At 37.7% G+C, this 12,753-nt stretch overlaps 2 protein-coding genes across 4 annotated transcripts in view; one reads left to right on the forward strand and one right to left on the reverse strand.

The window, feature by feature from the left end:
- LOC113660284 (formin-like) overlaps nucleotides 1-5,538 on the forward strand; it is an 88,488-nt gene extending 82,950 nt beyond the window's left edge. For all 3 annotated transcript variants that reach the window (XM_047821335.1, XM_027173643.2, XM_047821336.1), the window contains 3 exons: nucleotides 1,024-1,173; nucleotides 4,230-4,311; nucleotides 4,403-5,538. In XM_047821335.1, coding sequence (XP_047677291.1) covers nucleotides 1,024-1,173; nucleotides 4,230-4,311; nucleotides 4,403-4,447 — 277 coding nt within the window. In that variant the 3' untranslated portion in view covers nucleotides 4,448-5,538. The remainder of the gene's footprint in view (nucleotides 1-1,023; nucleotides 1,174-4,229; nucleotides 4,312-4,402) is intronic.
- A 1,071-nt stretch (nucleotides 5,539-6,609) lies between these two features.
- grem1b (gremlin 1b) lies at nucleotides 6,610-9,966 on the reverse strand. Its single transcript, XM_027173620.2, has 2 exons — nucleotides 9,438-9,966; nucleotides 6,610-8,030 (listed from the first exon to the last, which is right to left on the reverse strand). Exon 2 carries the CDS (start codon nucleotides 8,027-8,029, stop codon nucleotides 7,472-7,474), a length of 558 nt encoding a protein of 185 aa, XP_027029421.1. The 5' UTR covers nucleotide 8,030; nucleotides 9,438-9,966; the 3' UTR covers nucleotides 6,610-7,471.
- Between the last annotated feature and the right edge of the window lie 2,787 nt (nucleotides 9,967-12,753).

The raw sequence follows: 12,753 nt of genomic DNA on the forward strand, positions 1-12,753 counted from the left end.
TTAAAATCCCTCAACCAGGTTGTTTAACTCTTCTATTTTAGATCTAAAGATTTTTAAAGGCGAGCATGGAATATCAGTTTTATAGGAAGATGGAGATTTTTACTGCTGTGTAGTTTTGCTCTGTGTTATTGCTTCTTTCCTGCCATTCAGGGGGAATGAAGGGAATGCTTGTACGGTTCCAAACTACTAGCAGCAAGCGGTACTATTATGATGGAGAAGGATCTGTTTCGTTCATGACCCTTAGTGATTTGTGTCTGTTCCTTGTCCAGATCATAAAAGAATCCAGTGAGAAAATAGATCAGTGAGTCACAGTTCATAAAGCTCCGAATTTCAGCGCTTGTCTAAGAAAAGAAAGAACCAAATGTTCCTACTAGTTTTTTAGACTACCATGGCTATGGAAGGCCCTGGATAATAAACGGCCTATGGTTTCATGCTGCACAGCATCCAGAAAGATTGGAAGCATCTTGGCACTGGCATGGCGCCATCCGGGACACAGCATGTCTCCTATTAGCACAATGCTAGGCCCCATCCGTCTGGAGGTCAGGGGAGGATTGTGGATCCCCATGCAACCTTCGGCGTCACGGCTGGCAATAAGACAGGCATGACAGCGGCAATAGGAGAAGCGCTTTAATCTCTGAATCAAAGCAGGTTGCTGAGCAGGGTGTAGTGTCTGCAGCTTGTGGAACACTGCTGTGAACGCTGGGAAAACATCAGGTTCAGTTACAAGTGAATTATCTGTGGTACACCGAGTTTATGAATACTCAGAGGTGTAGTTAGAGAGACTTGAGAGCTATGAAATATTGACATGAACTCTTTCGTATTGAAATACAAGCACACAATAAAACACATATTTGTTATAGTGTGCTGCAGTGGACTTTTGCAATTGCTGACTGAGGATTGTCCCAGTCTTGTCCCAGTCCTCCCCTTTAACGCTGAGAGGAAGAGTAGTAGCCAATGAGTCTGTGCTTCTGTTCAGTCATTATTGTCCTGATCTTGTCCAAATCTCACTTTTGTTTTTCCTAGCTTCAAGGAGATGGTCACCTACTTCGGAGTCAAGCCCAAATCTGGAGAGAAGGAAGCTTCACCTGACTACGTCTTCTTACTATGGTATGAATTCTGCAACGATTTCAAGAACGTATGGAAACGTGAGAGTAAGATCATCTCTCAGGAAAGGTGAGTAAGAGGACAATGTTTTTAAACTCTTTTTTATATGGAAATCCTTTTCCCCAGTTAGTGGAGAAGAACAATATTAATTGGAAGTGAACAATTAACAAACAAACAAACAAACAAACAAACAAACAAACAAATAAATAAATAGCCTGGACCATGTGAATGAGGTTCCATCTTGCACCCTTAAGGTTTTTTTTGGTTATTTCTTTAATAATAATAATAATAATAATAATAATAATAATAATAATAATAATAATAATAATAATAATAATACATTTTATTTGAGGGCACCTTTTAGACTCTCAAGGTCACTTTACAAAAATTCATTTAAAACACACACCATAATATAAAACATACAAATGGGCAATGGAATAATGAAATAAATTAAAAGAAAAGATAGATAGATAGATAGATAGATAGATAGATAGATAGATAGATAGATAGATAGATAGATAGATAGATAGATAGATAGATAGATAGATAGATAGATAGAAACCAATAAATAAATAAATAAATAAATAAATAGGTAGGTAGGTAGGTAGGTAGGTAGGTAGGTAGGTAGGTATCATTAAAGGTATCATTTAGAGCAATCTAAGGTGAATGCACTTCTTACAAAGAAAAAAGACAAATGCCACCTGCTTGAGAATAAAAGGTTTTTGACAACACTAGAAACCAGCAGCACACAACAAAATAGTTATCCAGAGGCTTTAACTTTCACACAGGCCTGAGCCACACACCCGATATGAAGCTCACGGGACAAGCAAATGACCCATAACCACGATCGTGTTCTTAGTAACTGTCTGGTCAGGTTTGTGTTGGCTTAAATCAGGTTCCTTGTTTGCTAATATCACATATACATTACAGCACAGTAAAATTCTTTCTTCACATATCCCAACTTCAGAAGGTCAGCGGTTTGGGGTCAGAGCACCGGGTCAACCATGATACAGCACCCCTGGAGCAGTGAGGGCTAAGGGCCTTGCTCAAGGGCCCAATGGTGGCAGCTTAGCAGTGCTGCGGCTTGAACCCTAATCCTCAACCCAGAGCCTTAACCACTTGAGCCACCACAGTCCACTAGAGATGTGTCTAATGTATGTAGAACTTGACATTAGGAAAAAGTTGGAAGTAAAACAGTTAGATTTTTTTTTTTAAACGTTCACGTTTTTTTTAGCTAAAAGATTCATCAGTGGGTCGATTAATGGAGTGGAACAAATGGAGTCCAAACTATATGAACATTTATATTCAGCCTTTAACTACGCTTCAGTGTTGTTTGAAGTTAACACACATTATTAAAGTTTAATGATTACCTTACACCTTTGCCGTCATTAAAATTCTCACACTCTCTATCAACTGCCACAGTACCTTCAGTTTCTGTGCTTCAATTAGCCAACAAAGCAATGGAGCCCCATAACACATGCCAGACTCTCGGCCCTGCTTGCAGTTGGGTCTACTTACCTGAGACCCAGCCCAAATTTTTGCAGACGATACAGACAAATAAAAAGAAACTACTTTTAGGTTGCTGTTTAAGGTCCTAGGGGCATCAAAGCTTTGGACCTGACCCAGGGCATCTCAGCCGGGGGCACAGTACCTCTCACTGCGGCCCCCTGGAGGCTTTACAGGCACAGGACGGTGGTGGGGGAGTTAAAGCTAGCGCACATGGTGATAACTTTTAAACCAAGCTCCAAGCTGAGGAATTCAGAGGAACTGTCAGCCTGAGGACACTTTATGGTTTGCTTTACACGTTCACACGAGGTGCACGCTGGAGATATCACAACTCACGACTCTCTTTCCTCTGTGCTGAGGATTTACATTGTGTGTGATGGAGTTTTTATGTATTGAAATTTATGTATCGAGATTTTCGAACATTAAAGGAAAAGGATTAAAGTCCGCACGGGCCTTCTTACCACTTACATAAAGTTAGCTCACTAAAATTTGCTTCCTAGATATAAATCTTTTACATTTTTACACCTTTTAAATATTAACTTTAACATTTTGTAAATGATAAAAGCCAGAAATCATCTCTCTTATAACTCACCCTTAATAGACTTTTATACAAGTTTTATTCTTTCATTCTTGAATTCACAGCCATTTTTAGGACATTTTGTATGGGACATTTTGTAAGAAATAACCATCATGAGCTACTTTGTTCAGAACCGAGTACTTATTCGGTTTAATTTAATATTTTACTAGTGAAACGGTTCCATACAGCCAGCATGTTATGCATTAATAAGGAATTCTGAAATAGTTAGTCCACATTTTCCCAGTGGGATGTGATTATCAAACTATTTTACAAAGAAGCCACTGCTGCTGCTACTACTAGACTACTGATCTGAAGGTTGTGAGTTCGAATCCCAGGTCCACCAGGCTGCCACTTCTGGGCCGCTGAGCAAGGCCCTTATCCATCATTTGCGTAGTCGTATAAACTTTAAGTCTTTCTGTATAACGACGTCTGATCTGACAAATACTATAAATGTTAGAAACTACAGTTAGCTTTATGTACGGATGAAGTGTAAATAACAAACAATTTCATTAAATATTCAAGCAAAGCTTTTAATTAAAAAAAAAGCCAGACAATTTAGTGATTATTTGATATTTATTTATAAGATTTGGATCTTTAATAGATCAGAGCAGATCGTTCGAGCATCATTTTGGTGTAAAACGTCTCACATAGATTTTTTTGATCTCACACAGATTTAAATGCCACACAGAGGCATTTATTAGATACCATTTTATAACTTCAACATATAAAGGTCTCAAATTGCAGTTTTGTCTTTTAATGTGACAAATTTAATTTAATTTTTTTTATTTAATTTAATACTTGTATTACAAACTAATATGTTGCATGAAACTAAATCTGAAAAGCATTACATTAGTTTTGGCAGGTATCATAACATGAATTATTCCCATGGCTCCTCTCTTTATTCCCTACACGTACGTATTTTCAGTATTTTGACATTAACGTTAAATCTTAACAGCGGACACACGGCGATTTTGGACTACATAACTGTACAGATTCTACCATACATATAGTTTTTAAAGTATTGTGTCAAAATGTTTTTTAGACTAAAGGAAGCTCAGCTGAATGTAAAAAAGATCACGGCTGAGAAGAAAGTGGAGACGAAAAAGGTCAACGCCAACAGTCTGGTAAGAAACGGACACACACATAAATTGTACCGTATATCTATAATACACACATTTATTATACTACCATTTTTCAAAATCTCTCTCATTACAGAAGGAAAGGCTGAGGCAGAAAGAGGCAAATGTTCCCTCCAGCTGAAGAAAAAAAAGAAAGTACAGACTGCTAAAGCATTATTTCATCCAATGTTAAGAGGGACAGTTTTGCCCAGGAGTATGTTAGTCTATTCTGCCATAATGTATAGTAACGTACTGCTCACCAGAAATCTGGAAGTCTGTGTTTCCCTCTTTTTGTGGACATTCAAGTTCAATCAAGAGTTGAGGGACTCATCAGGAAATGAGCCATCTCCATGTCCATATGAAGAGCAGAGACATCTCCTGGTAAAGGTGCTCCTGGTCGGAAAAGGTTCCATCGTACGAATGATTGCAAATATTTTGCATTTCAGAATCTCAGCTTGATTTAAAAGAATTTATTTGACAAATTAAATCTCAATGGATAAAAAAAAAGAAAAGAAAGAAAAAGAAAAGACAGTGAGGTGAGACGTCCGCATTCATTCAAAGAACAGGACATTTATTAAAAACTTTTTAACAGCCATCTTGTAAGGCTTGATGCATTTAAGGTGAAAAGAGAGAGACAGGCAGGAAGAGAGAGAGAGAGAGTGATACACTTTGCCTATAAAGGGTTTTTATAAACTTCTAGGTCATAAGGCTTTCTCTATATATTTATTTTCTATAGAATATATACATTAGTGCAGACAGAATGGCAGACTGCCAGAACTCGTCAGTCAGTAAAGACCTCACTTACACACCTCAAGTTACCAATAAAACTCAGAGTTAGAGGAGAGAGAAAACCATCAGTCAGAGGTTTTTTTTTAAACAGTTTTGGTCTCGTCTCATGAGTAACGTGGTTTAAACTCTATGTACCTACTCAGTCTCTGTAGGTGTAGGTATACGACGGTCACATGCACTTTCCTGCTTGCAGCAGCAGCCCTCGTGCCACTTCCTTTTTACTAGATATGTTTTACCTCCTCTACTATGTCTCATGCACCTCACTTGTAGTTTCTATGCAAGCTCCTCGCTGAACAACAGTTATGGCTCGTGAGAGCCATCGTGTCCATGTACAATATAATATATTTATTTTCCTAACATTTTGCCGAAGCTAATATCCTTTAAATGATGTGTTGAAAAGTGAACAAATTAGTGAACCTGTACCTGAAGATGGATATGAATATATATATATATATATATATATATATATATATATATATATATATATATATATATATATATATATATATATATATACGTATATATATATATATATATATATATATATATATATATATATATATATATATATATATATATATATGTACGTATATATATATATATATATATATATATATATATTATATTTATAACTTCTAATGAGTGATTTTTTTTGTGCCTCAAGTAAATTCCTTCTTATTACCAAATTGCTCATGATTTCATATTTTTCCCATCTGTAAGAACAAATTAAGTGTCTCGGACAAGTGACCGTGTCAAATGGACACATAAGCTTACAGTTTCTGTTTATTCATTCCAAATATGTGGTGTGAGTATCAACATTGTCTCAATGTCATTAATCTTGGCCTTCTTCTCTTTGCTGTTTTTGTCCTGTCTGTCTGTCCCATAAAATTCACTCATTCCCACTTGTGGTTGGTGTGAAGTTGTTCTTTCAACAGTTTGTTCATATGCATAAAAACTGAACTTGGCAACCGTGGGGAAAATCAGGACATGACCAACATTAGCTCACATGCACCAAATGTTTCCTCTCACTTCACACCAAAGTCATGCATTAAATCTGAAACATATTTATGGCACTCCATTTTTTTGTATTTGTTGTATATTATTTTAGGCATGAACCAATTCTGAATAAGGTGAAATGGGAAATGTTACTCACTTTATATTCTCTTATATATGGCATAAAGGCAGTCTCTTCAGACTCTTCTTTTTTTTTTTTAATTCATTCCCTATAAGTACACTTAAGGCCCTAAAACACAATTTTAACATATTTATAAAAGCACATTACAGCCTCTAAGTAAGTGACAATAAGTGCTTCTGGTTCAAGACAATATGTTCTGTGTTGTGTTTTTTTTTATTATTATTATTAATATCTATCCATGAAAACAAACGTGACTGCGAGACCTTAAATTCAGGGATTATTTGCGATTCAGATTAATATAAGATGCATAAATATATACATATGACATCCGTTTTCCAGGCTGGATATGTAAAGATTCACTGTCCAGAAAGAGACTCAAGTCGATTTGTTTCACTTTTTATTAATACATTAACTCAATAGGCCTACAGTCAAGATAAAGCAGCAATCCCATTAAACAATCATGTAGAAAGACTTGTAAACAGAATGGACAGCAATACTTGCATTATAAACAAGTCCGGTACCCTTTTTTTTTTTTTTTTTTGCAAGATTTGCTTTTAAATAAATCATATAGTAAGTGTTTAAGTTTTATGATGTCATTCTCACGCAGGTCTTATTAGAATAATTGGAACATAAAAATGTCCACAACACAAAATTCACAACAGACAGACAACATCATACACCTGCTATTATAAAAGTGTCCTTCTATCATATTAAATAAAATAAAAAATAAAAAAAAGTCTTCTGTACCTGTCATGTTAGATCACCACTAATTTCCACATGGTGGAAAAAAACACCTTCCAGCACTAAAAGAAATAAACAGGCTGTTACATGATTACCTATTAATAACTATTATTAAGGTCCCAAAATGTTTCCATAATGATGCAAAAGGGTGCTGTGTTTTTGCCAGTGGATTCGAGTCGTCTTGTTTTGTGCACATTTGCTCCTTTTAAAAAGTGAGGAAAATAACACGTGTATATGTTTAATGCTTGGATGAGGCTGAGATTTGGACTGTCGGTGGAGAAACTACGTGATGATAAATGATGCCATTTTTTTTATGCATGATGAAATAGGTGTTGTGTCCATGACGGTGCGCTTGGCTGGAGTTCGTCTGGTTGCGCCATATCAGCGCAATCAGTCTTAAAATGTGCTTTTCATTTGTTCTTTTCATTCAAATAAGTCCTTAGAACTTAAGACCTCAAGATTAAAGTTCCACCAACAGTAGCATTTTGCTGATCTGACACTTCAGTCCAGGTCGATGGAGATGCAGCGGCATTGCTTGACGCGCTGGACGCGCTTCTTGCGGGTGGGCGGCTGCAGGTCAGGGCAGGACAGCGTGTAGGTCATGGTGGTGAAGCGCCTCGGCTTGCAGAACGAGCACGACTGGAAGGCTCCTTCCTCTCGGCGCACATGGCGCGGGATGTAGAAGGAGTTGCATTGGCCGTAGCAGAAGCGATTGAGGATGGTGATGCTTACGCAGCCTTCCTCATGCAGGGTCTGCTTCAGCGGCTGTGTCTTGCACCAGTCGCGCTTCAGGTAACGGCGCTCGGTCACATGCAGCGCTTCCTGACTGGATTCCAGCACCTCTTCTGCAGAGGAAGACGAGCCTCTACCTCTGCCCGACGATGAGGATGATGACGACGACGAGGAAGAGCCGCTCTGTCGTCTCTCAGACTCGTTTGGTTTGCTTTTGCCCGGATTAGGAATAGCGCCTTGGGTGGCTCTGGTTTCCGCTGCACAGGATACAAGAACCAACAGCAAAAGCACAGCACACGTGAACTGCACCAATCTGCAAAAAGACATTCTGCAAAAAGACAAAAACAAAGTGCAAGTTATTTTATGATAGAAGCTTTCTGGAGGGGGTTTTAACAATGATCCTCTACATTTAAACATGTTCTTCCTGCCATACAAGACATATCATGTTCTTAGGAGATTCCTGGTCCGTAGTTCGCAAGGGTTTTAAATATACTGTATATAATATATGCATACATACATTTCCAAATAAAAGATTTATATAAACAAATCCCAAACCTTTGCACTTTACAGTGCTCTTTTTTCTGAATGTCTAATGATTAAAATCCAGTTTTCCTGCTGTTGATGAGAATTCCTAGCAACCACTATAATATTAAAATGATGAATGAACTGCATGCATCGTTTCCAAAGCTTTTTCCAAAAATTTAGGTCTGTTTGTATTTAACTGCAAGCTAAAAAAGGCAGGTTTATATCATTTTATACGTGGAAACTGGTCACAACATTACAAAGGAAACAAGTAATAAGGCGATTTCCATGTGCACCTAAAATATTGTACAAATCTACAGTAATAAATAACCTGATTTATAAGATCTGTGACTAATAAAGTGAAATATTTGGGCTTATAATTGTGATACATGTGAACACAGTGTGATGGGGTTGTGTGTGGAATAGATCAGAAAAGGTTCCTGGTTATAAAAAAAAAAAAGTTTGGGAAGCCATGGGTTCATCCATCGTTTGAGGAATCGAGTATGGAGTCCTGGTCCTCAATAAGCCAATAGATAACTTTACATTTTAAAACTTTAGTGTAAAAAAAATAAAAAATAAAAATGCATATATTCAAACTTGTGCTAACGTTTCAAATTGTTCTAGTTCTGGAGTACTGGAGCCTACTTTTGTTTAGTGATGACAAAAAAATAGAGCATGAAAGAGCATGAAAATGAACAATGTATCCTTGCTTCAGTTGCACGGAAATTTTTTTCTTTTATTGTTGCATTTATAGTACTACTAAAGTACCGAGATCCAGTTGCAAAGTTTTAGGGTTAACGGTGGCCTGCTTCGTGACGCACGCGCGCTCTTATGGGGAAAAAGGTTCAATCTTGTTTAAAAATGTCTTTAGATTTAAGATCGAAACACCAAAAAGAGGCCAAGTGCAGAGAAACCTCCCTGGCAGGGTATATAAGTTATAAACTGTATGCATGTATTTAAACTGGTAAACCTTAAAAACTTTAATGAAAGATACGAGATTGGTCCTTAAGTAAATGACATATCTTATATGGATAATGTTTAAAGGTGCATTACATTCACATTTCCTGAGTAAAAGGTAAAAACTCTGTGTGTGTGTGTGTGTGTGTGTGTGTGTGTGTGTGTGTGTGTGTGTGTGTGTGTGTGTGTGTGTGTGTGTGTGTGTGTGTGTGTGTGTGTGTGTGTGTGTGTGTGTGTTTGTGTGCAGAAAGCTCACCTGTCAGAGCTCCAAGACTTAAACCGTGCAGGAGATAAACGGTGTGGTCCAGTGGATGTGATCAATCCTTTTTCTGGAGAAAATCCAGTACCGAATTTGTGGATCAGAGATGATCAGATGTGCCGCAGAGAGTGTACAGAGCTCATACCGATGCCACACACACTCAGGCACACACACGCTGTCGGGGGGTTTAATAGGAATCGTAGCAGCGCCCGACTGTCTCCTTTTTAACTGATGTTCACTGCTGCGCTCTGCACATTATTGGCCAGACGCGACGCGACGCGAGCAAAAGCCAAACTTTCCGCCCCCATCTAACACTAACCCCCTTTATCACTTCCCCGAAGCCACTTGAGGCAGGCAGAGGAGAGGAGGAGAGGAGAGGAGGAGAGGAGTGTGTCTGTGGCTGGAGACATTGATGACATTGATCTCAGAAACCCAACTCCATCCAGCAAGTTTGAGGAAGCACAAAGTCCCAAAGGGAACAAATGTAACAGGGACAACTGACTAAATCCAGTTTCATTACTGGTGCAGTGAAAAGTATAGCCTAATATATTCCCTGATGAGTGGATGGATGGTTGGATGGAAAGAAAGAAAGAAAGAAAGAAAGAAAGAAAGAAAGAAAGAAAGAAAGAAAGAAAGAAAGAAAGAAAGAACCTGACGGCAGATGTCACTCGCAGACATAAAGTACTTTTCTGGTGCATACGACAGACACGGTTATCCAGAGAGACTTAAATTTATCCCATTATTTTACACCTTTAGCAGCTGAGGGTTAAAGGTCTTACTCATGTGCCCACCCTTGGCAGCTTGGTAATGTTTCGATCGGTAGCCCAACATAACCACTGCCATCAAGAGTACGTCTCTGTATTTGTATCCTGGAAATGTACATATAGTGAACCTTAAGGACCACTTATGTGCCTCTCAAGTTAAACTAAAAGTCTAACTAAATGTTCACTTACTGCACTTCCTCAGGTAAAAGATAAAAACACGTGGCCTTAATTGTCCCACCCAGGACGAAAAAGATTCTCTTCATATGCGAGAGTGCACAATGCAGAATAAATATAATGTTAACTATTAATCAGTCTTGTCCTGCAGAGCATGCTTCATTTATCTGCTGTTTCCGCCCCCTTGTAAGTTAGGATAAGCAATGTCAGCTTAAAAAGCCCATTTAAACACTTAGTGATTTTGAGACAGATGATACATTCATTACGCACTAAACCAGTAATGATAGAGATTAGAATTGGCTTTAAACGGGATTTGGTGACCCCATGGGTCATGCGCGTTAAAGGCAGACTTATCTTCCCATTAACATTCACATTAAACACATTACACAGAACATCAATAAATGAAATCTAGAAGGCGACTAAAGAGATCCAAGCCATCTTTTTTATTTTTCACCAAGTTTCCGTGCTGTAGATTTATCAGGCACGTCGGACGCAAACTGCGTACAAATCCCTCTAATGGGAATGAAACCATCCGGAGCGCTACAACATGTACATGCCTTTAATAAGGCACGGGCTGAAGGCAGGCCTGAGTACGCTCCATTACACCCAGGCGGATGTGGTTTTAAATCACCCTGGAGATCTACAGCTATGTGGCCAACATGGCCAGTGTCAATCAGCTCCCAGACTCGGACCCTCAGCCAGCTTCTCCCCCTGACCCTCCGTGTACTGTATGTGCGCAAAAATCACGCAATTGTTGCTCTTCATTCATTCACATTTCTAAATCAACTCTTTTTTTTTGTTTTGTTTTTTCCATTTCGTTTCCACATGAACTGATTTCATTAAGCAGCACTTTGACAGAAACCAGCTGTCTTTTTAATGTGCTCTAAAAAGAAAATCAAACTTCACGAATTGCGCAACAGATAAATATGAACTTACTGGATGATGCATGATGTTATTCGCTCATTTTTTTGGATATACACAAAGCGAGCACGTCATTAGGAACACCTATACACCTCCTCATTCATGTTATTAACTAATCAGCCAATCGTGTTGCAGTAAAACAATGCAGACTAAAATTAGGAAGAAAAAAATACATATATATAATCCAGTCTTCAGCTGTCTACTTTGGGGCGTACACATGGTTGCTACAGATTCTGACAGGAGTGAATCCATCACCTCAAGGTCTGATTTGGGGGATGCTTTTTGTGTGTGTGTTTCACCATTCTGTGTAAACTCTAGAGACTGTTGTGTGAGAAATCACTTTTATTTCCAATTCTTCTGCTGTTTATCTGAAGCTCTTGTCCCGTCTGAACGACCGGCCAATATAATAACCACACGGATATGAAGTGTCCCTATGGTTAGTGTTGGAAATCTGTTTTTTCACACAGAAGTTATGCTCCAAATATATGCTCCAAAACCACCCAAATGACCCCAGAGATTTGAATAATTATTGCATTGCCATGACGCATCGTATATTAGAAGTTGTTGCATGAAGGAGAAAGATTCTAAAGACACATACAACAGCAAATGGAACAGAACTGTTGTTGCAGACTGGTGATTATTTTCCTAAAACATCACACCACAATGATTATTCCACTGTATACCACAGCAATCTGCCAACAATTAACATTTTTTTATTTCTTAATGCTTTTAATTTATTCATGTTTAACAACTACATTTAATGCTGTGGAACATCCAGGAGACAGGATAATTATAGTTACCTAGAGTTTCTCCAACCAGGCTTTTAAAGTTAATATAAAGAAAAGAGAGAAGGAAGAAAAATAATACAATTAAAAAAAAAAAAAAAAACTTTTTTTTAAATATATAAAATAATAAAAGTCCCCTGACCTGAAAACTCTCCTGTGGCAGAAAGATGACTGCAACAAAGGCTAATGCCTTCTACAAAAAAAAAACCTGAATCATCATTTTCTCACCGATCATACATTACTCTTTTTTATCAATGATCATACATTACTCTTTTGTTAGTGACACATTTAATCCAAATTTATCCAATCATTTTTTCCATAGGTTTATGTTTGTTACTAAAAGGAACTACATATAAAAAGCGCAAATAAATATAAACCTGTGATCTGAATTACAGCTTGCTGCAGTTGTCACAGTGGTATAAATCTCTAATTAGAATACCTGACAAATCGACCCTCAGTCATCTGTAAAGCACGTCTCGTACTTTAGTATACTTAAGATTAGTTCTTCACCTAGCTATAAAAACATTGAAGAAGCAACATTGTGTATTTAGGACTTAAGACAAAAAAAAAATTATTCACTAAGTCTTTAAGAGAACATTGTGCTTTGGTCTTAATGTTATTCTCTAATCCCCTTTGAGACATTTAGCATGAGCTAATGATGTAAAAATA

This window comes from Tachysurus fulvidraco, chromosome 12 (assembly GCF_022655615.1).
Source record: "Tachysurus fulvidraco isolate hzauxx_2018 chromosome 12, HZAU_PFXX_2.0, whole genome shotgun sequence".
In the NCBI taxonomy this organism is placed as follows: Eukaryota; Metazoa; Chordata; class Actinopteri; order Siluriformes; family Bagridae; genus Tachysurus; species Tachysurus fulvidraco.